We start from the raw sequence: 22,478 nt of genomic DNA on the forward strand, positions 1-22,478 counted from the left end.
AGAGAGGGAGTGAGTATGTATTTGGCTGTACAAAGATGATGGGTAAAACATAGTTTTTGGAGCAGACCTAAGCCCTGAACAGAGGGACTCACCACAGCTACCACTACAGTACAACTACATCACTCCCAAACATATATATTCCAAGAATATATTCCAAATAAGCTATGTATGTATGTTACACAAGAACCAAAGTTGACCCAAGTAAAATCTTGAATCCCGAGGACTGCAAAAGCAAGCGTGTCAAGCCAGCACAAGAAACAACAGAAAGAGAAGAAACGGGGGTATGAGAGATCACACGCTGGAGGATCATATTTCATCGGAGAGCGGTCATCAAGGAGAAGAGACATAAAGGAGAAGCAGGGTTTAATGTAAACCTACAACTCCAAGCTGGGGGTCTGGCCCTTGACACGACCGATCACAGTCTGAGCGGCGTACTTGGGGATGACCTCGTCGTCGTGCAGCATGGCGAACTCCTCGGTAGCATCGCGACCCATGAAGTTGTACAGGGCGTTTGCGCCGCCGGGGTGCTCGTCGACCCAGTTGGTGAGATCGAGGATGACGCCCTTGACCACGACCCAGAAGTCCTTCTTGGTGTTGTGCTCGGCGACTTCATCCATGCTGTACTCCGTCTCGGGAACCTTGAAGGTCGCGGGGTCGGGCTTGGGGGCTGGGGCCTCGGCGCTGGCGGCAGGTGCAGCAGCGGGGACAGGGAGAGCGGGCAGGCTGCCGCCGGTGGCGCCACTGCCCCACTCGACAGAGATCTTGCCTGGGGTGTTGGGGTCGATGTGGAGAGAGAGCTGGCCGAGACGCTGGGAGGCGGCGCCGCCGCCGTTGCTGAGGAGCTTCTGGAGGAGGTGCTGGGTGGCGGAGTCGCCTGCGACACGGCCGTAGACGACACAGCCGAGGAGGGAGGAACCGCCGAGACGGTTGGCGCCGTGGACGCCGCCGGCGAGTTCACCGCAGGCGTAGAGGCCCTCGAAGGGCTTTTCCTCGCTGTTGAGGACCTGGGCGTGCTCGTTGATCTCGATGCCGCCCATGGTGAAGTGCAGAACAGGCTCCATGACAGAGACGTGGAACTCGTCGTCGAGCTTGAAGGGCATGTTGGCGAAGAAGCGCTTGTTCCAGGGGTCCTTCTTCTTGCCTTCGGCGATGAGGTTGTACTCGTCGAAGGTCTTCTTGAGGGCTGCTTCGCCGCAGCCGATTTCGGCAACGAGCTCGGCGCCGGTCATCTTCTTCATCAGGCCGCGGCCGGTGTAGTGACGGGTGTGGAAATCCAGGACCTTGGAGGCTTTGCTGTTGAGGACGAGGCGGATGGGCCACTTGCCCTTTTCCTTTTCTTCCCACATTTTGCCGGAGACGTAGTCACGGTGACCGAGCTCGTCGGAGAACCGCTGGCCGTCGCAGTTGAGGAGGAGACCACCTTCACCCCGGAGGGCTTCGGCAGCCAGGAACTTGAACTTGGCGCCGGGGTCCTTGGGGTCGACGAGACCGGTTGGGTGGACCTGGACCTTGTCCATGTCGATGCCGTTGGCGCCAATGGCCATCAGCATCTTCTGGCCGTCACCAGTAGCGTGAGTACCGTTGGTAGAGGACAGCCCGTAGGTGTCGGGGCGGTACTTCTTGAGGAGAGAAGTCTCACTGAAGTCAGCGGCGTAACCACCGGTAGCGAGAATGACGACACCGTCGGCGACCTTCTTCTCGCCGTCAACAGTGTAGGTAACGCCGGTGACATTGTTACCAGACTTGTTGACGGAGGTGACGTCGGCCTTCTTGATGATCTGGACACGACTGGGCTCCTTCTCGGCGAGATCTTCCAATCGCTGCATCAGGGCGTAGGTAATGGCCATACCGGGGAACTTGGCGTCATGACCGCGGTGTGTGCGGGGGAAAGTGTGTCCTCCGAGACGGGAGACGAGGGTGAGGTCGAGGTTGAAGACATCCTGCAGCCACTCGACGGCGGCGGCGGACTTGTAGGTCAGGACCTTGATCAGGTCGGGACGGGCCTTGTCACGGGCCGACTTGAGGGTGTCATCGTAGAACTGCTTGACGCTGTCCTGGATGCCGAGATCGACCTGGGTGCGGGTGAGAGCACCGTTGATACCGGAGGTGGCCTTGGTAGAGTTACCACCGAAGAACGCCTGCTTGTCCAGAACCAGGACGTTGCCACCGTTGAGGTAGACGGTGTGTGCGGCACTGAGGCCAGAGACTGGGAGGGTCAGCTAGGGCAGAGAATGCGGGGAAAGGAAGCTTACGGCCACCACCGACCACAATTACTTGAGGTGCAGCCATTATTTATGTATAGTTAGGATAAAGGGAAATATGGGGAGGAAAAGAAAGAGGAAGGAGGGAAAGGATCTTAAAGAAAAGGACCGGGGGAGGTCAGAAGCCGACGGTCTATCGGCCGAGGCAGGACATGGGAGGACGTGGGGAGACAAAAGATGGGGTACCCGCCGGACGACTAATTGGCCACCGCTGGTTTGTTCGTATTATCTGGGGAAGACGGGATCACATGCGATATAGGGATGGATGTGTTTCCAAGGCTATTAGGTTGAAGTCTAGAATGTCATTTTCATTTCATTTTCACATGCGTCTTGGTGTCACATTCCAGTCCTTTCAAGGGCTGAAAAGGAGGAATTGGATAGGTCCATAGTCGACGGAATTAGACTATTGCAACTAGACCGGTGGGTTAGAAACAAATACAATAAATAGACATCGAATTCCGGCTTCCTCGGTCTTTACAGTACCAGGTGCCAACCTCGGAATAACAATCGCGGCCGAAGTATCCGAATTGTCCACGGGTGGATGGCATGATGAGGAGAAAGTACCACTTAAGTTGAATCCTTGCAAGTGGGCAGACATGTAATCCAGCTACACCCATATATATCGTGTACAGAGGTGTATAATACGGACTTTATATCCCCGTCGATGTCTGCGATATCAAATCGCCAGCCCAGGGGCCTTGGAAATGGCCAGAAAGAGGCAAAAGCAGTTGCCGGCTGAGGAACACGTGGCTGCTGATTGGTGGAATCTCGGTGTGGGGCTGACCTAATCCGGGGATGGGAAATGCCTCGGTGGGGCCGATGACCTCATGGATCCCCGTGCGTCGATTGGTGTTTTTCGCTTCAAATGCCGACCTTCTTGGTCTGCTGTATATAGATTTGGAGAGGAGCTTCATCGGTTTACACTCCACCAGATCTTATTCTCGTTGAGCTCAACATTACATTTGCCTATTGTGAATATTCGCTACGGTCGCTCGGGTCAATACCCACCGAGAAACCATCAAACGGGATCTGTACGAGACGAGTGGGCTGTTGGGATATAATGGACACGCCGATGGATATGGTGTACTCCGTACATATTCTAATGAATCAAAACGCTTATGGCAGATCCAAAAAAAAGCCTAATCCATCCAGGTAACACTCTTCGTAACCAAGAACTCATTCAATCCCTCATCAGTATTGAACCGGCCCCAGCCACTATTCTTCACACCGCCATGGGGAAGAGCCGGCTCATCATGGATCGTCATGCTATTAATATGGACCGCCCTGCAAAAGTCAGCACAGATCCACCAAAATCCGAATCTAGATCTGCAATACCAACATACCCAGATTGAATGCGTCTAGCCATCGCCAAGCCCCTCCGCAGATCCTCCGTGAACACAGACGCCGAGAGTCCATACCCACTTCCATTCGCGAGACGGATCGCCTCGTCCTCGCTGTCGAAGGGCATACACGCCGCAACGGACGCGAACGACTCCTCCTGCCACAGCGCCATGTCTTCCGTCACGCCGCCTAGGACAGCGGGCGCCATCCGCACTCCCGAGTCGGTGGGGACGCTGTCCGCAGACCCGGAGATGAAGTGTGCGCCTGCCGAGACGGCGCTGGCGATGAGGGCTTCGACGCGGGTCTTGGAGGCTGTGTTGACGAGCGTCGGGGGGAGGGCTGAGGCTGCTGCGCCGGCTGCGAGGGCCTTTTGCAGGGCTTCTGTGAAGGCTGGGAGGATGGAAGTGTGGACGAGGATTCGATCGGTTGCCATGCAGATCTGGCCGGACTAACACGGAAGGAGATAGGTTAGAGACAGATATAGATATGCGACGTGCGACATATACTCACATTCAAGAATGCACCCGCCAACACTCCCTGCACCGCAGTCTGCAAATCAGCATCCCGACAAACAATCGAGCTATTCTTCCCGCCCAGTTCCATAAGACAAGGCTTGAGATTCTGACCGCAGGCGCGCGCAATCTTCCGACCAACAGCTGTGCTACCAGTGAAATTTATCTTGCGCACGGCCTCGTGCTCGATCATGGCATTGACGACCTCGGGGGCATCCTGCGGGGCGCAGTGAATGATATTCAAACAGCCAGCGGGAAGGCCAGCATCCTCAAAGGCACGGCCGATAGCCCAGTAGCAGCGGGGAGTTAGCTCAGAAGACTTAAGGACTGTCGTATTGCCAGCTGCGAGGGCACAAGCCGCAGAGCGAATGCCAAACACATAGGGCGCGTTCCTGTAGAACCAATAATATAATCAGCCTGCTATCAATAGCATTTTCCACACCCGAGGTCGATATAGGAAATAAAGTTCTCGGGAACCAGTACCCACCACGGCACAATCCCCAGAATAACACCCATCGCCTCCTTAAAAACAATCGCACTCTGACCCTCCGTCTCGACGACCGGCACACTGCCACATATCGACGTGATGCGGCTCGCGACTTCGCGGAGCATGCGCACGGCGAGCGGGACGACGAATCCCGCGGAGGCGCCGACGTCCGCGCCCATTTCTTGCCGCATGTACTCGGCGTTCGTGTCGAGGCGGGCTTCGAGGAGATCGGCGGCTTTGAGGAGGATGTCGCGTCTCACGGTTGGTTTGGTCTGCGACCATGAGGGGAAGGCGGCGGAGGCGGCTTCGACGGCGCGGATTGCATCTTGGGGTGTTGCGGCCGAGGCGGTCCAGATGGTCGTGTTGGTGTAGGGGCTTGTTACTGGGAAGGTATTGGGGGTTGTTTCTTCATGGCCGTTTATGAGGAGGGGGACGGTGAATCCGGGGTTGGTTGAGTTTGGCATGGTGGGGTACGGGGTAGAGGTAGGGTAGAGATAGGAGTAGTATGAGTATAGGAGGTATGCAGGTGTTGTAGGAGATAATAGAGGCAGTATTAACCTCGGCATGAATATTTTTACTCCTTTACATGCATTGTATTCTATCTCATTCCGCAACAATTGGATTCGGAGCTGATCGCGGACGATCTTCAGGCACCGCGTTGCCTAATGGACCTATTCCGCGATATGCGACCATTATTTGATCGCTTTCCACCGTCTAATGCTGATTTTTTTATACAGATTTCGCCTATACTGTACACAAATCGGCACATTCAGGGGTATCCAGTGATCGACAAGATATGAGGTAACTGAAGATTGTGGGATTCAGGTCCACTGCGCGCAATTGGGCTTGGAAGAGCGCCCTAACCAGCTATCTGAAGAACCCACTCCGGTGTGGCCTGTCTTCATAGGATGTGCATTTACCCCGCCACCTTCTTTATTCGGATGCGTTCGCAGTAGCGTGTCAAGTTAAACTTCGCCTCGGCTGTTTAATAGCGCGGATTTTCAACGCTATTGACTCGGGATCTACATTGCCAGTTTAACCGAGACTTGGGAGAGAAGTGAATTGTGGGTGAGACCATAGTGGCGTCCGGATGGCTTTTCTAGGCTGTGGAGGTTATACATGAATATGTATGCAGTACGGAGACGGAGTGTGCACATACAGATCCATGAGGATATATGGAGTAGGATCCAAGTGCGAATATGGATACATAGTCTAATGGCAATAGTCCAATAGTTGATCCTTGCAAGGTTGCAATCGGCTCAAGTTCGCATGATTCAGTCTCAGCTGGTATCAGATGGCGATCGCAGGGATATCCCTTCCTAATATAGCGGCTAACAGCCCCTACTTGGATCCACTGACCTACTCTACAGAGAAAGCATTTGTCATTCCTTGAAAGAAGCTATGCTTTGTATGCCGTTGTGCGGTCTCCACGATACATCGCTAAAGACCCAAAAATCAGAATAGGGTCTACTCTTCTGAAACTTGTGATGGATCTCATTGCATCATCCACGTGGTTCAGTCGCGTATATTCCGCACGAACCAGATCCCCATTAGGACAACGATCGGCCACTAGGGGTTGCGTGTGAGTGGATAAACAATGGGAATGTGGAATCTCGAGCTAGCCTAGGGTTCCAGGGCCCCGGACTGATCTGGACACTCGCGTGGTACATGTTTTATATCGGAGGAACGCCCAGAGATTGTGTTTCCCATTCATTCCTTTCTTATTCATACATACCATACCTTCTTGTTCGGTTGCAGCTCACTCATTCAATATTGGGTTGCATATTGAAAGTACAATGGCGCCAAGCAAGAGGGGTTGGCAGATGATTGAGATCGTTTCGGTCTTGGTCGCTCTGTGCCTGATCTCGCTGGTGCTGCGTGTCTTTGCTCGCATTCGCAGGAGAGTCGGGTTCGGCGTCGATGATTATCTGAGCATGCTGTCCATGGTGCTCCTCATTGGCATGTTGATCGAGCTGATTCTTTGTAAGTATGACTCCACCGACTGGAATTCATCCGTACTAACGGCTACCAGGGTGTACAATCGGAGGCAATGGAGTCCATATCGCGGATCTCTCCCCCGATACCCTCGTGAACTACTGGAAGGTACATACCCCGCAATATCCAATATCAACAACCCAACCTAACACCGCTAGATCTTCCTCGCCAACCAATTCACGTACTTCCTACTCAGCCCTTCTATCAAAATCTCCATCATCTGCTTCTACCGCCGCATCTTCGCAACCCCAAAGTTCCAAAAAGTCAGCTTCGGCATAAACTGCCTAATCGCCGCATGGGGCACAGGAATCTTCCTCGCGTGCGCCGGACAATGTCGACCCTTACGCTCCTACTGGGACCACAGCACGAAAGGAACATGTTTCAACGCGAAAGAATTCATCGTCGTCAACCAAGCCTTCAACGTAGTCATGGACTTCGTGATCCTCGTCCTGCCCATCCCAATGATCTGGAACCTGCACCGCGCATGGCAAGACAAGCTCGCCCTAAACGGGGTATTCGCCCTCGGCACCTTCGTCTGCTTCGCCAGCATCTACCGCATCGTCGTGCTCTTCTGGATCAGCCCGTCCGACCCAACCTTCACCGTCTACCAGGCGACGCTGTGGACGCACATCGAGCCTGCCGTTGGTCTGATCTGCTCCAACTTGCCGATTATCCGCGGTCTGTTCCCGGCGTTTAAGCTGACCACCTCGCGTAATGGAACGGGTCCGGCGTATATCAATACCGATTACACGAATTCTTTGTTCTTGTCGAATTCTGGTCCGCGCTCGCCCGATCTCGAGTATGCTAAGATGTATAATGCGCAGATCGAGAGCAAGCCGCCTGGTTACCTTGGTGATGATATCCATCCGCAGACGATTAATGTTCAGACGGATATTTCTATCATCCCGGGGAATGATTCTACTACGAGGCTGAACCACTGAGGTGGTGTGCTGTTGATTTACGCCGTTACGATGTGATGATATTTTTATCTTCTGTTTTGAGACGGGATATTGGAGCGAATGGGTTTATTTTCTTGGAGGAAAGCCGAATCTGCTTCGGCTATAGCTAGGTCGGAAATGGCCTACCGGATATCGTAATAGGACTAAACAGAAGGGGCTGAAGAGGATGCAGAGCGGGCATATCAGTATGTCACCTTTCCTCCACTTTATGTTCATACATATACGATTTACCTATGTACACAATGAATTTCTTCGATTTTGCCTAATAATTCATACTATACCTTTCTTGTTGTGATATTTATACCAAAATTGTTATTTATTCATGGATTTAGTCGAAAACATTCAGAAGTACGTTGATAGAAAGGTGTATGAAGCCGCAGCTTTCGCTTTGCAACGACGGTATTTTAATTAAGTATAGTACTCGAGAGACAGATGCAACGTATATCAGCAATCGAGCGTGATTTCCATTTCTCGGACAGGCTAAAAGGATATGCAAGAGTAGTAGAAGGCATGAGTTCGTAGGTCTTTCATCAGGATACACAGACGAGATAGAGCAGATCATTCAGTGCACCATCTGGCTCGTGGCGAATTCCTAGAATCAAATATTAGCAAGAAGACCAACCTCAGACAGAAGGAAAGACATACCGGGAACTGATCAGAGATACTAGTCGCAACACGTTCCACATCCTCCGCAAGATCCTGCACACCGAGATCCCACTGCCTCAGCTTCGTCCCGTTAGAAGCACCCGCCGAGGAGCCACCGAGAGTGTCAGCATCAAACGAGATAACCCCATCAATCTGATCAATCCGGCCACGTAGCCGTCCCTGCTCAACCATGCGCGCGGCATAAGCCTCCGCCTTCTCGCCAGCAGAGACATCACCCGAAGACTGCAACCCCAGGATCGAGCCCAGGTCATCAACGTGGATATTCTCATACAGCTTGCTCGCCGCCACGAGATTGTGCTCGATAACCGCCTTGTCGAGAACGGTCGTGCCGTCCGCCGTAACAGCGAGCTGGTGCGGCGCAAGTTTCTTCGCGAACGCGGCGACTTCGTCCGCTGTAAGCAGCCTGTCCAGGAACATCTTCTCCAAGATGCCGAATTCCTCAACGGAGGGCGTGCGGTCATCTTTGTACAGACGAGCGAGGGAGCGGGAGCGCTGCGGACCGGCAGGCGCAAGGACAGCACAGCGGATCGCCGCGGATAGGGCCGTCAGGCGGTCTTCTTCGTCGACGCCCGGCGCAAGACTCACGTTGAAATATTCCTGGGCGGCGTCAAGGAAGCGGCGGCGGGCATCGAGGATGCGGGCCTGGGAGAGCTGGAAGTAGAGCTTTGCATCGTGGTCCTCTATTTTGGAGGGGAGGTTCTTGATGCGGTTGAGGAAGGCTTCGGCGTTGGTGGTGTCGTCGTCTTCGAGGTAGTAGCGCACGATGCGGATCCAGAGGCGGGCTTTCGCGGCATCTGAGACTAGGCGCTGCGAGCTGTCGATGTGAATGCCCTGTAGGGTGCGGGCGGCGGCTGTGTAGTCTTCCTGGGATTCGTAGGCGTCTGCGAGGATCTCGCGGATCTGCGAGTCTTGTTCTTCGACGGAGGCCGAGCGCGTGTGGAGGAGGGTGATGGCGTGCTGGCCGACTTTTATTTTTGTTTCCGGGTCGAGGGATTGGAGGACTGTGATGAAGGCGTCGAGGAGGGGGCGGGCAGCGACGATGCTCACTTCTTCGCTGAGGATTGAGTCTAGGTAGTAGACTAGATCTTGGGCGAGTTCGTGGCCGCTGGAGGTTGCTACCATCTCATTGAGGAGCTCGGTGTATTGCTGTAGCTTTGTTGGCTGGTGCGGGTTTGTTTCGATGCCCGCTAGGGCGTTGGTCATCTTTTGGGAAGCCATGCTGGTCGAGTGAGTGAAAGAGGTTGTCAAGAGAGTTGGACGCGGAGTGGTGGGGACATCCGAGCTCCTGTTATCGATAAGAGCTGGCTGGATGTATACAGCCCTATTCCGTAGAGACAGAACAATGGAACTCATTTAATCTGGCCATAACACAGGTAGGATTAGTCTTATGAAGATGATTCACAGATTTCATTTTCCCTAAGTAGCTATATGCGTAGGGGCATCTTCATATTTGAACTAAATGCATTGATATGCGCCTTCTCTCCCTTGAGTGAAAAAGAAATCATATGCATTTGACCTTGACAGCGCCACAAATGTTAATTTAATCCTTTGAAATGCCTCGGAAGTAAATATCACGGACGGTATCCCTGGTAATCGCAGAATATAGTGAAGCATACAGTTAAAATACGCATGGTCGGAGCCTTGGTTAGGCCTATCCTACACTCTTTAGTCCCTCTAGTCGGGAACGGTTCCGATTATGATTATGATAATTATTGATGCCTCGGGGTATTCAAGCTTGATGAAAATGTGACAATGTGACAACAAACTACAAGCAACATGGCTTTCTAGGATGGAGGCGTAGCGCTAAGAACCCTGGACCCCGGCATATTAGGAGCCGACACCGCCAGCGCAACTCCCAGTAAACGTGTCTTCATTATCTCTATCGATTGTATCTCGTACACCTGACCCATAGCCGATACTTCGTTGTTCTATCTAGACTCTTGGGGCTTTACAAGTGCCCGAAGATACGCATCACTTGTGAAAGGACGCGCCACCGTTCCTGATAGGATCAAGACCTTTGTCTATCACGGAAATCGGATTGAATATCATTATGGCTATACAGAGTGTCAGGTCTACCCCCGAGTTTGTTTCGTCTCTCTACTACCCTGTGTCTCTGACTGATTAAAATCGCATGAAGGGCCCTACTGGAAGCGCCGATATGCAGTCACCCTATCCCAGATGCATCCGGGAAGCTCGCGGTCTACACACAGCGGGGTTATTCGTTCAAATCGCACAGCGCGTTCGCACAGATTCGCGTGCGGGAGATGGATACACCAAGATCCTGGGCTATCACCGACAACCCTCATGCCAATTATCCGAGATGGCTCAGCCGCAGCGAGAAAGCTCATCTGGCTGGAGGTCATGGAAAATGGGCACAGCATTGATCGCAGATAATATCACCTTCAACATGCTCTCTCACCTAGCCAGCAGCACACAAGATTTGATATATGGACCGCCTTGGGTGAAACCAGAGGAGTGGAGAAAATGGGACCTGCACAACATGCCGGGAACTGGAAGACGCCACAATTGATCATCCACGGAGCACTAAATCGTCAGCATCCTCTGAAGCCCTGGCTGCATTCAACACTCTGAATTTGCAGTCAGTTGAGAGTGCTCTTCTCATATTTCCGGATGAGGGTCATCAGATCCGGAGCCCCGAGAATTTACTCTTGTGGTACCGCACTGTGCTTGACTGGTTGAAGAAGCATACAAGACAAGATGCATGAGATATTCCAGAAGATTCAGCAAGTGCTACGAGGTTGTCAACCTACATAAGCATCATTTTTAGTAGTTGGTAGTCATTTCAACGTCTTTCTCGAAGTTTTTCTCTGACTCTTTCTCCGAGTCATTTTTTGAAGTGATTGCTTTTCTCATAGAATGATAAGAATAATCTGCAAATATGCAAACCAAAAAATCCCATCGTCTGCTTGAGCTTACCAATGCCAAGGTCTAGATAGACGTCAACTCTGGGTGATAGCAGAAGATAGTGAATGGCGACGTCTGGCAACTTGAAGTTGTGGTTACGGTAATGAATTCTACAGGTAAAATACGTATATTACGAATAATATTTACGAACCCTGCCCGTCAACAACCACATTACAAGAACCTTCAAATCCTAGAAACTTCGACTTGATCATTGTTCTGTCCCACGAAATGGCAGAATTACAGGAAGTTCTAAAAGACTTTATTGACATTCTTGACCTAAGACAGGCCTATGTCTGGAATGCGGATTCCGCGAATAAACCCCTAGCATTCCCAAGAAACCCACGTGCAGAAACGCTTCTTCGACGCAAATTGCTTGGGGATCTTCTGCCATATCCTACAATGTTCAATTGCATCTGGATAGCAGAGGGTGAAGACCGAGGTTGCTTCTTCTTCATTGCCTAGACGATATAAGGAAGCAAATGCCTTATAGACGAAGACGGCCAAAGAAGACTTTCTTTGATCAATGATGCTAATATGGTGTCAAAGGGGTATATCATGGTCGATTGTCACGCTCGGGTAGGGGTGTGTCTAAGAGGGCACCGTAAAACCTATCTCGAAACCCGAATGTAGTGTTTAAATAGAGAAGGTTGTTATTCTTGTAGGTTATACGAAGGCTTTGAATAATATTGTGGAACTAGAAACTAGAACTTACATGTACCTTTTGTACGGTCTGCCTAGCAAAAGGTACATTTATATGGGTAGAGGCCCCTTGTTTGCGAGTCTGGAATTTGGCCCTTCAGCAGTATGAGGACAATTATTATCCTACTTATGAAAGAAGAAAAGGAAAACTCAAACTCATCATAAAACCAGCCCACCTTGGGTATCATTTATCTCGAAACTAAGTTATACCAATTAAAACCAATCTATATCCAATATCACAGTTCACAGTTCACAATCTTACAATTCACACCTTTGTCACCAAAGACACACACCGTCTTTAGATCTAACCCCATTCCAGTTTAAGCCCACTTTCCAAGCAGAGCCATGATACCAGCACCAAGGAGCATAGATATGACCATGAAAGCCAACCGCTTGTTGTCCTGAGTGCGGTGAGGGTCGAACAAGAAGTCGCGAGCAAGCAGCTCAACGAGACCAGTGTACACCAAGATTCCAGCGGAGATGGCATCCAGCACACCGGAGACAACATTGGCAGTGTAAGAACCAGGGTTGTAAGTAGTGCGGACACCAAGACCAATAGCGATGGAAATGGGCGTCGTGAGACCATAGGCGGTACACAAGAACCAAGGCAGCCAGCTCCCCTTCTTGAATGGGATACTGGACATGCGGGCTCCAATACCGAGACCCTCGAAGGACTGGTGGAAGACCAGAACAGGGTAAAGTGTAGCAAACTCGTCACCGGCAACACCGAGGTTCAGGCCGATAATGACGGAGTGGAAGATAACACCGAACTCCAGAATCAGCAGCGCGGCAATTTGCTGTCTGACAGAGCGCTCGATAGCCACCTCCTCGGACTGCGACTCAATCTCTTTGGCTTGCTTGTCGTCTGCGTGGCGTCCCGAAACACGCGAGTCCACACGGCGCACCTCGCCTCCAGTCGACATAATGGGCTCGGGGTCTTCACGGCAGATACCGTACTTGATCTCGACGTAGCGCTCGGCACCGAAGTCCATGAGGAAGACCATCATCATGGATGTCAATACGATTGCAGGGCACCATGAGTAGTCGGCCCAGTGGCCGGTCATACCGACGCAGGAGGCGGGACCGATTTCGTCGTAGGCGGGATCGAGGAGATGGATGAAGGCTGTTGCGACAATTACACCAGCACCGAAGTACCTTGCGAAGAGATAGACGTAGACTGGGATGCGCAGGCGTGGTACACGTTGTGCGACCACGGGGAAGAAGGTTGCTGCCGAAGAGATGAACATGATGACGAAGATGGCGGAGATTCGCGCGCCTAGCTGGCCATTGTATTCATTGCCTTCGGAATTAAGGTAACACACGATGTCAGTCGGGTCGGCTGTGTCCAGGTCGACATTGTGAGGATCGAAGGACATTTTGGGCGGTTATGTTGGTAAATCGTGCCCTAACGTTCAAAGAAAGAGGCCGATATAATAAGATCGAAGAAGAGGGAAATTCACACGGCGATCTTGTCTACAGGTATGGCAGGAAATGCCTGACTGTTTTATATTGGAGAAAAAATTTTAGGCCTCTTCGGGTCCTCCGTTGAAGTGAGGACCTTTGGGACGTCTCGGCCCCAGTTATATTAGTCTGGTGGTTACCTTGTATTGTCCGTTCCAGGTTGCATTACTCGCTTATTCTAGTTGCCTTGGACCTTTGTATGTTATTATAATATCTAATTAATGTAAATGTTTCTAATCCGCGTTGTTGTTGTTGTTGTTGTTGTTGTTGTTGTGCTGAGAACTTAGGGCTTCCATGCCCCTTGAGATATCAAATGCCCAGACGGGAACAACCACCAGCCCTACGGACGTTTCTTTTGAAAACCAAGGCTCGGCCAATTGCTTGTCGAATCTTGGGACGATGCAAGCCTTTCACGCAAGTCTTGCTGGTGGGCCAAATCCCGTCGTAGTGATTGGGTGTTAGCGCCACGAGTTTCCCCCAAGGTCCCTGAACTAAGATTACGCGAGGTCAAACCCTGCCATCACGGGTTTTTCATCGAGGAGATATGACTGAAACGGGCAGGTGGTGCGTAGTAGCTCGAACTTACATGTCCATTTCATCGTCCCATGTGTACTGAGTATGTTTAGAGATGTGGATAGTTCGTAATATAAACATGATCTGATCCGCTCCGCAGAGACACTTTCCGTCGTCAAGCGCGGTAACGGTGCTGGATCGGCTAGAACCGAGCCAATAATGGATTGAGCAAAGGAATTTACATCGTAAGAGCGGTTCGTGTCGCGTCGTGAAGATATCACATTGTCATGGCTTCATCGCATTCGTTAGCCTTGTCGCCACCCATTGGTGGGTTCAGTACAAAATCACTCAGACTAAGACAACCCTGCGAGTTAAATCCGGACTTTAGACTGAAACTCACAAGGTCTGAGAGCACTAGGAGAAAATATTTGTAACCATGAAAAAGCAAGGTTCATCCAACCTGAAAGCAGGAGGCCATCCCCATCCATTTCGACTCATAATTGCCTAACACTGCCCTAGCCAGAGCGCTAATAGTAACATAAAACATAAAAAGATCATAAAACAAATCATAAAAAGCGGAGTTGAATGCAAGGTATGCAAGGTTTCTTCATAACTCATCTCGTTTCTCGTATCCCATACCCAAGATCTCCCAGGCTGCAGAGAGGATCCGAGGTCTGTATACATAAACACATAATTTAGGTTTTCACCCTGTCGTATAATATAGTCTCCTCCCATCAAAACAAGAAACAAAACACGCTCCGAAGCCAATCGCTGAAATCATCACACGCTACCTGTGCCCGAGTGAACCTGACTCTGGGACCGAACTCAAAAAAAGACAGTGAAAAAGATACAAAAAACAGTAAAGTGTTGCGTGACCTATCGTTGCACGCTAGTATTTCAAGGCCATTGCTGGCACGTATTTTTCAAGAAGAAAAAAGGATGTCAAAATAAAAAGGGCAGATCAAGCAACAATTCCCAGCAGGAATTGTAAGAAATGCAAGAAATGCAAGAAAGGTAGAAGAAAAAGTGACAAGAAATATGGTCTTGTTGAGATCACGGGACTGACCCGGAAATCAGGAGTGGAAAATACCCTCCTCCTTGACGGGGTTATCATAACCGTGACCTTGGACCATGCGACGGAAGTCCCGCACAACCTTTTCAGGCACGCGGTCCCACATCAAAGATCTAGAATACACATTCGACGACAATGCGGAATGAATACGACTCTGCTGCGCGGCGGTATCCCGCATCGCAGCAAACGCCTGCTGCAGGGTAGATGGCTGCTGGGGCTTGAAGTTTCCGTTGTCATTCTCAAACGTTGTCAGGGAGTTGTAATGGTCAGCGTTCATCGAGAACACCTGATCGCGCTGTTGCTGCTCTGTCGGCATGACGAGCGTGTTATGCAACTGGTCGAGACTTGAGGGCACGGGTTGCGCAGAGCTCATCTGCGCCATCTCCATGCCACTGATAGTTGCCGGCGCGGGTCCGGTTGCTGTTCCATGGTTGGAATGAGAGTTAGTTAGCTCGTGGCCAGACGACGAGGCTAACACTGCTTTCAGCACATTGGCTGACTCCGCCCGGTACTCCTCGGAGAGTTGGGGCAGGGAGTTTCCCGGGAGGGACGTATTGTTTGAGGCGAAGAAGGCACCGACAAGCAGGAACATGTAGAAGGCGTTCCAGCTGATCGGCAGGTCTGATCCATTGTTGGATTTCTCCGGGACCTTGACCTGAGCATGGGGAGTTTGGACACAGTCTGATTGCAGGAGAGGTCCCGTGACCGTCGAGAAGTCATCCCATGAGTGGTTTTCCATGGTCGGGTTCTCGAAGCCGGTGAATTCACCGGTCATGATTTCTTGGACGGGCTTGACGCTGCGCTCCAGCTGTTTGTTTCTCTCCTCCAGCATGTTGTTCCTCTTCAACAGGTTGGCGGTCTCCCGCGTGTGCCTGAGAATAGTTTCATCTTTCTCCATGTCCTGGCGTTGGATGTGCTCGGTCAACTGCCTGTTGTAGGCAGTCAATTGGTGATTCTCGTAATCCTGGTTCTTCATTGCGCTTTGCATGTTCTGGATTTTCTCCTCCAGTTGCGCGAGCTTTTTAGCCTGTTCCGCGATAATTTCGTCCTTCACCTTGAGCTTTTCGATATTACCCTCGGCTTCCTTCTTCTTGCGTTGACGGGATTGCAGGCTATTGTGATAAGGTTAACATGTGATCCAGCTCAACGCATCAATCTCAACTTACGCTGCATCACGATTCCGCAGCAGTCGTTTGATCGACTTGAGGTCCTTCTTCTTCTCCTCGTCCACGCAGTTCCGGATCGCGTCGTCGATGTTGGCCAAGGTGAGTTCGGCGGAGATTTCAATGCGGGAATTCCTCTTCCGAATCCCATCTCCTCGCCGCAACGGTATGGCCATCCGGTAATCCGGGCTCTTTCTCGCTTGCAACTCCGCCTCGGCCAGATCCATTGGCGCCGGCATCCAGCCCTGGCTGGATTGCGGTGACATGACGACGCTGCCAGAAGCCGCAAATGGCATACCTCCACGGTACGACATGGGGTTCATGGGCATCGTGCAAACGGGTCCAACCGCACCACCGGAGAAAGGACCGACGGCACCCTGGTCTCCATTGGAAGCATACTGATCATAGCCCACGGTCGGGGTACATGAGCCTGAATCCGTACGCGGCATGGGCCACGCTGCCTGCGAGCAACTTTGCTGGTAGGAAGATGGTTGCGGGCCGTCAATTGGCATGAACGAGGCACCCGAGTTCATCATGGTATGCCCGAGTTGCGAATGCGAATTGGAATTGGAATTTGACTGAGACTGGCTGCTGGTATTTGAGTAATTGGACCAGACGGAATCCCGATGTGAGTAGGCATCTGGGGCGTCGTAGGAGGTGCGGCGGTTGTCGGGGTGGTCTTCGGAATTCGGATCAAGGATCCTGTCATCCAACACGCTCATCTCGTCGTCTTCCGGGGTCACGTCTAACGTTGATGGTGATTGTTGGTAGAATTCAGACTGGAAATATTGTGCCATCATGAAGAGGCGGTGTGTGTGAGAAACGGTGGAGTGGGGCTGGGGAAGATGCTGGTTTATAGAGAAAATGGTATAGAGGCAAACCACCCAAGGGAGAAGATAATAGTCGGGAATCAATATGAAGATGACATATAATAGTAAAGAGGGGGGAAATATGCTGTGATCTAGTTCCGGGGGGGAGGCAGGATATGTATGAGCCGATGCAGCAGTGCTCGTGCGGTTCGATATTGTACCCACAGGTACCGAGTACCGATGTAGGTGATGGAGGATGGCCTGTCGATCAAGTACCTAGTACTCATCCCGCCGTCTACGCGGGAGCGCGAGTGTGGCCCCCGGAACAGCATCTCCGTTATTGGCTGCATTGTTTTGCTTGGGCAGACCTGCATTTGTTGATGTTCGACTATTTTGGTTGGTATTTTGGTTATTCTTGAATTTTCGGCTGGGTTTTATTTTATTTCTCATTGGAAGGTTTTTTGGTATATTTTGGTTTTATTATGATCAGTCTGAATGGTCATGCTGGCGGGGATAATTGACTACATTGGTACCAAGGATGGGAAATGATATCGTATACAACATAGTGCTTTTCCTTCCTCTTCTCTCCGTAAACCCGGAGCCACCAACAATCCTAAGTGGGGGAAGGAGTCTTCCTTCTCTTTCGGGCTTATCGATAAACGATAGCCTATCGATCGATCCTCGTTCCGCCGGCCGTAGACATCCCTGTCGTGGGGAGGATATGGTCTGTGCTATACCTTATTCACGGCGCTTAGGTAGAATACCCAATGCTACTTCGGACTTCACCTGCACGACTACCTGAAACTACTGTTTGAAAGTATATTTCTGTACCCCCATGTACTAAACTGATCCCCTTTGAATGGTCAGATGTCCAGTCTAACTGTCATCCTTCTTTCTATCCGCCGCTAACAGCCAATCATTCCCGAGTCAGTGTGACGGCTTCTTTGGGCTGCCATCCATGGCGCCTTGGATGTTTTGCTTTTTTTCTTTGTTGTGCTCCTTATTCCGATTCATTATAGTTCCCTTCCTTCGTATAGTCTAGGATGAGTCTCTATAGAATGAATCTTTGGGACGGGCTCGGCCCGCTGATCCACTGTTGGGCCGACCATGGATGAGAAAAGAAGGAAAAAAAAATAGGAAAGCACGGATGTCATGCACTGATCACTCGTCCCATCCAGATGACAACCTCCCCCTCCAAAACCAAATTCCCCGAATGGAGCTACCCTGGAGGTTAAGGCTCGATAGCTTAGAGTAAGAGCTTGGGTCGAAAATCTCACACACCTGATCTTGCTCAATCTTGCCGTGATCTACTTGCAGCTCTCTCTGCAGCTCCCATATGGCTGCAGCAGCCTCCTTTCCAACTCTTCTGAGCTCACAGACCACATTTAATCCATGATCGACTATGCGGAGTGCAGGGGACATGATGCCATCGTATTGACGGGTGCCTTCCGGCTTGCTGAGCTGCGGGGGGGATATCCTAATCTACCACTATTATTACTAACATCTCCAACTTCGACCACGATTCACCATGAGCTGTCATTGAGCTGTCTCTTCTTTTTTTCTGGCTTTCCCCCACAATTCAATCAGTCCCCATCTCTAGCCTTGCCCAAAGCGTAGACCGGGTTCCTGTCAGTTCAATTCCCCGGAGCACACGCCTTCGGCGGCAGCCGCTGAGTCTGTTCACAATCTATACATAGCACACAGCACATATCCTGTGCCAGTGATAGGCCTGTCACCTGGGCGGCAACTTCGCGGGTGGGCAACTTAGCCCGGATAAGATCTGGCGGTGAAAAAGCTGAGTCTGTCCAATGGAGATCCAGTATGCCACCGGTCAAGCAGTCCACCCGTGGACGGGTTCACTGCTACATTAGTCATAAACAGGGAAATATTTTCAGTCAAGGTCCCCCGGCGGCATTCTTGTTTTTTACTAGCTCATGACGCTTCCACCAAATGCAGTATAGTCTTCTAGAAGCCGGTCCCAGTATCATAGTCCTTTGCGTATACACCGGTAGATTCAGCACCCGTACCTTCCCTATTGCGACACTGGCATATTCGCCCTTCCTGCGGTGAAGCTGAAACCAATGTTTTGCCATGTGACTCGGAATGAAACTGGTGATCTACCTTCTCTGAATGAGCTAGAAGGCAGTGGCAGGTCCACGGTCCACCACTCCACTTGCATTCTAATATTTATGTAGCTAATGGTCCACTTCTTTCACGCTGCATACAACTTGGAATACGACGTACACTGTACGTGCCCAAGGGTCTGTAAAACATCTCCCCGGTGCAAGCTAGCCGGATACGATCTCAAAGCCTCACTTTGAAGTGGTACCTGCCTGATATGCCGTGCACAGGGTACATTGGGCACATCGGATGGGAGTAAGCCATTGCCTTGGAAACTGGATGTGACTGGGCCACTAGCTGCTCACTGCTAGCCCTCTTTTATGCTCCACATGCCGGATTGGGGACTCGTTGGCGTTTTTCATGAATGTAGTCTGCCTATCGGGGAATTCAGCTTTTCTTGGACCCGTCGGGGGAAGCATATTTGATCTCTGTGCCGAGGATCCTCCTTCACCGGTTGAAATGACTCATTCTGTAGTAGGGCGAGAGATGAATGAAAGGTCTTGAGAGTTTCTGTCGCTTGGTGCGGTTATGACCAGCTAACACGTCGTCGGAATGAGTTTCAAGCAGGTGGACCAACATACAGGAATCCCAATATTGAGACAGAGAAGCTATTACTCAGTACTTCCGCTAGACTGAGTCACTATCTCTTTTTGGCTATTCTCGTCCGATAGACTGGCTTTCTGCTACTATTCTTGTCCGAAGGATTCATATTCTTTTGTTGGATGACGTTTCCAATTTTGCTTAGAGCAGATTTTCTATCCTGCACTAAAGCCCAACAGTCAATTCCAACGTAGTAGAACAATTAGTCTTCCAATTCAACAATTCAACAAAGCCGAAGGACCAAAACCAACACAAGATGGTGTTGGTAGACAAGCCCATATGCGTGGCTTGACCTAGCCGCCGACGCTTCCAAGTGTTGGTGATACGCAGAGTTTGCAGGATGTCAAGAGAAGAGTCTAGGATTATGTCTAGCTATAGCCCCCGACAATAGATCAATTGGTTCTCAGGAATTACATTCTAGATTGACCTTGACAATTGCTCATTTAGACAAGGAAGTGCTTGACTTCAACCCGTACATTATCACCATCTCGACTTGCTCAATCGAGACATGCCGCGGCGTTGATCACAACGTTACATCTTTGTAAATGTTTTAAACTTGCATTCCAACTATTGTCTATGACTGTACTCTTCCGCTTTCCATTTGAGGTCCAAATAGCATCCTTGCTGCCTAGCACTAGGTGCTATTTGATATACCCCTCCATGTCTATACTTGGAGGGCACTGATATATATATTGATCACATAGTCAAAATACTACAACACACTACATTGAAAACAAAGTATACAAGAAAGATTCTAGGCTCTGTCTGTCTTGCTCCTTATTTCCAATATTGCTTTCGTGGCTAGCAAGTTTCACAGGCTTGGATCATCCTTGTAGGTCTCGGAAGGATATCCTGGGGTGCAGATTTCAATATTGCGCGCTCCTATAACAGTCTATCTATATTTCAAGCATCATGCATAGCGAGGCTTATCCATACCTCTACGGTCACACAACCTCATACTTCATGTCACCAGTCAACAGGACATGGGCCCTGCAGTTGTTGCTATCACTGTCACATGGCTCGGTGATTGCCGAAGTACTATACTCAACCTGACGTCGACATGTGCAACTATGGTCAGCAGACATAGAATTTAAGAGGCTTAGTACACATGCAATAAGAAACTTCAAGATAACTTATTTCAATTTTTTTCAATTTCTTCTCAACTGAATGCTATCGACATGTTTTCGGGGTATGGGCAAAAAGAATGAAAAGCAAGAAAGACAACTATCCAATCAACTACAAATGCCAGAATTTAGGATTTAGAAGCGGATAAAGTCTTGCTGCTGCGACAACTCGCCGCTGTCCACACCTTCGATCAGTTCTTCGGGGGAGTCGTCGAATGTATCCGAGTCAACGTCGTCCGAATCAATAGCGTCATAGTTTTCTTCCTCGCTAGACTGATCAGACTCATCTTCACCCAAATCAGCTTTGCTAGCAGCAGCCGCAGCAGCCTTGCGGATCTGGCCCGCGCGGTCAACATGCGGCAGCTGGCAGCGCTTTTTGTGGCAGGCGCCGGTATTGGCATAGTCTGGGCACTCGTGGACGTGCTTCTCTTCGCAGGCGTCGCCCTTTTCGCAGTATCCTAGGGTTGCAAAGGCGCGGCAGACGGGGGCACCGGGTGTCACGCGGACGTGGGCGTAGCGACATTCCGGGTTGGCGCAGCGTCCTCTAAGGAAATGCATACAAGTGGGGGAGCGATGGGGCGAAGGCTCATGGGATAGATCACAGCTACTACCTGCGGCACATTTGCCTGTCTGGAGGAAGTCCTTGCACATAGCGACCTTACTAGGGTCATGGACGAATTGGCAGGTCGGGCCTTTGTAGCAAGTGCCTAGAAAATTAGACGTATTAGTTTTTGAGCATACTTATAGGGTAGAGCATAGAAGTATGGCCCGTCGGAAAACAAAATACCGGTTGTTGTAAATCTTTTGCAAAGCTCATCGCGCTTCTTAACAGTATGATTCCTATTGCAAGGTTAGTATAAAGGTAACCATCATTAAAACCAAGACTCACTTCTTCATAGCCACAGCACCGAGACGGTGGAGGTTTCCGTTTTTGCTTCGCACAAAGGACACATCGGCAACTGTGACGCGCTTAGGCGTACTGTTGGCAGTACTAGGGTCATCTATGAAGGGTAAGCCAATTCGAGAGGAAGAGCGAAGGGTGCACGCACTCGAAATACGAATCAGTTTGCTTCCGCCATTTGCGACCCTGAAAGGAACATCATTGACAAGAATCTGATGGCCAGCTGCAGGATTTGCAGCGGTGGAGACCACTGCACCAGTACCTGGACCCTGTGCATATCGAAGTACTTTCGCTTTTTCATACTCTGTTTTTTTCTGTTCTCTAAGCTTGCGCGTTCGTTCCATATCCTTTGTCCTGTCCTGTGTTTTCCGATCGTAGACAGCAGGGTTGATCAGCTGCATGTGGCGATCGTGCTTCACGACCCAACCATTGCTAGAAGATGGTGTCGAAACCGCCGCGCTGTCGTTCGCACTACTCGGGGCGGGTGATGAGTTGGCGCTAGGGGTCGAACCAGCGCCCGCGGTGTTCAAAACCAGCGTGCGGTGTCGGTGCGGAGCAGCTGCTCCACGACGTCCTCGACCGCGTCCCCTGTAGTATGGGGCCCATCCTGTGTGAGAAGGGACATGGCGAGACACATATTGAGACTGGTAGTTAGCTGGCTGGGTCTCTTGCGTCTTGTGGCGGTTTATTTGGCCTTTTCATGTTAGCTTTGTCTTGACGGTGAACTGATACTGAGCGCACCTGCAAGCTGACCGATCTTGGCCAGGAGATCGTCGTTTTCGCTCATGGTGACTAACTGAAGCTAGATAGGGTAAGTGGGTGGCAGACCGGATATCTGAGATTTTTTCAGATTAAGATCAGAAGCTGGG

The 22,478-nt window shown here is 50.7% G+C and overlaps 8 protein-coding genes across 8 annotated transcripts; 2 read left to right on the forward strand and 6 right to left on the reverse strand.

The window, feature by feature from the left end:
- Positions 1-374: 374 nt before the first annotated feature.
- Positions 375-2,289, reverse strand: osm1 (putative fumarate reductase Osm1; the record flags this gene model as incomplete). Its single annotated transcript, XM_039075993.1, has 2 exons — positions 375-2,206; positions 2,253-2,289. The coding sequence occupies 2 exons, from the start codon at positions 2,287-2,289 to the stop codon at positions 375-377; spliced, it is 1,869 nt and encodes a 622-aa protein (XP_038926088.1).
- A 1,111-nt stretch (positions 2,290-3,400) lies between these two features.
- On the reverse strand, positions 3,401-5,065 carry LCP9604111_7910 (aldehyde dehydrogenase; the record flags this gene model as incomplete). Its single annotated transcript, XM_039075995.1, has 4 exons — positions 3,401-3,545; positions 3,605-4,050; positions 4,113-4,506; positions 4,602-5,065. 4 exons carry the CDS (start codon positions 5,063-5,065, stop codon positions 3,401-3,403), a joined length of 1,449 nt encoding a protein of 482 aa, XP_038926089.1.
- Positions 5,066-6,397: 1,332 nt separating this feature from the next.
- On the forward strand, positions 6,398-7,537 carry LCP9604111_7911 (uncharacterized protein; the record flags this gene model as incomplete). The annotated part of the gene is made up of 3 exons (XM_039075996.1): positions 6,398-6,584; positions 6,634-6,704; positions 6,755-7,537. 3 exons carry the CDS (start codon positions 6,398-6,400, stop codon positions 7,535-7,537), a joined length of 1,041 nt encoding a protein of 346 aa, XP_038926090.1.
- A 580-nt stretch (positions 7,538-8,117) lies between these two features.
- On the reverse strand, positions 8,118-9,439 carry LCP9604111_7912 (PCI domain-containing protein; the record flags this gene model as incomplete). The annotated part of the gene is made up of 2 exons (XM_039075997.1): positions 8,118-8,147; positions 8,201-9,439. 2 exons carry the CDS (start codon positions 9,437-9,439, stop codon positions 8,118-8,120), a joined length of 1,269 nt encoding a protein of 422 aa, XP_038926091.1.
- Positions 9,440-10,352: 913 nt separating this feature from the next.
- LCP9604111_7913 (uncharacterized protein) lies at positions 10,353-10,751 on the forward strand (the record flags this gene model as incomplete). The annotated part of the gene is made up of 1 exon (XM_039075998.1): positions 10,353-10,751. The coding sequence occupies one exon, from the start codon at positions 10,353-10,355 to the stop codon at positions 10,749-10,751; it is 399 nt and encodes a 132-aa protein (XP_038926092.1).
- Positions 10,752-12,165: 1,414 nt separating this feature from the next.
- On the reverse strand, positions 12,166-13,221 carry zrfA (high-affinity Zn(2+) transporter ZRT1; the record flags this gene model as incomplete). The annotated part of the gene is made up of 1 exon (XM_039075999.1): positions 12,166-13,221. The coding sequence occupies one exon, from the start codon at positions 13,219-13,221 to the stop codon at positions 12,166-12,168; it is 1,056 nt and encodes a 351-aa protein (XP_038926093.1).
- A 1,671-nt stretch (positions 13,222-14,892) lies between these two features.
- LCP9604111_7915 (putative bZIP transcription factor) lies at positions 14,893-16,851 on the reverse strand (the record flags this gene model as incomplete). The annotated part of the gene is made up of 2 exons (XM_039076000.1): positions 14,893-16,003; positions 16,058-16,851. The coding sequence occupies 2 exons, from the start codon at positions 16,849-16,851 to the stop codon at positions 14,893-14,895; spliced, it is 1,905 nt and encodes a 634-aa protein (XP_038926094.1).
- Positions 16,852-20,843: 3,992 nt separating this feature from the next.
- On the reverse strand, positions 20,844-22,396 carry LCP9604111_7916 (CCCH zinc finger protein; the record flags this gene model as incomplete). The annotated part of the gene is made up of 5 exons (XM_039076001.1): positions 20,844-21,415; positions 21,496-21,548; positions 21,598-21,709; positions 21,758-22,303; positions 22,351-22,396. 5 exons carry the CDS (start codon positions 22,394-22,396, stop codon positions 20,844-20,846), a joined length of 1,329 nt encoding a protein of 442 aa, XP_038926095.1.
- Between the last annotated feature and the right edge of the window lie 82 nt (positions 22,397-22,478).

The sequence above is a fragment of the Penicillium roqueforti genome (assembly GCF_015533775.1).
Source record: "Penicillium roqueforti strain LCP96 04111 chromosome Unknown scaffold_27, whole genome shotgun sequence".
Taxonomy (NCBI): Eukaryota; Fungi; Ascomycota; class Eurotiomycetes; order Eurotiales; family Aspergillaceae; genus Penicillium; species Penicillium roqueforti.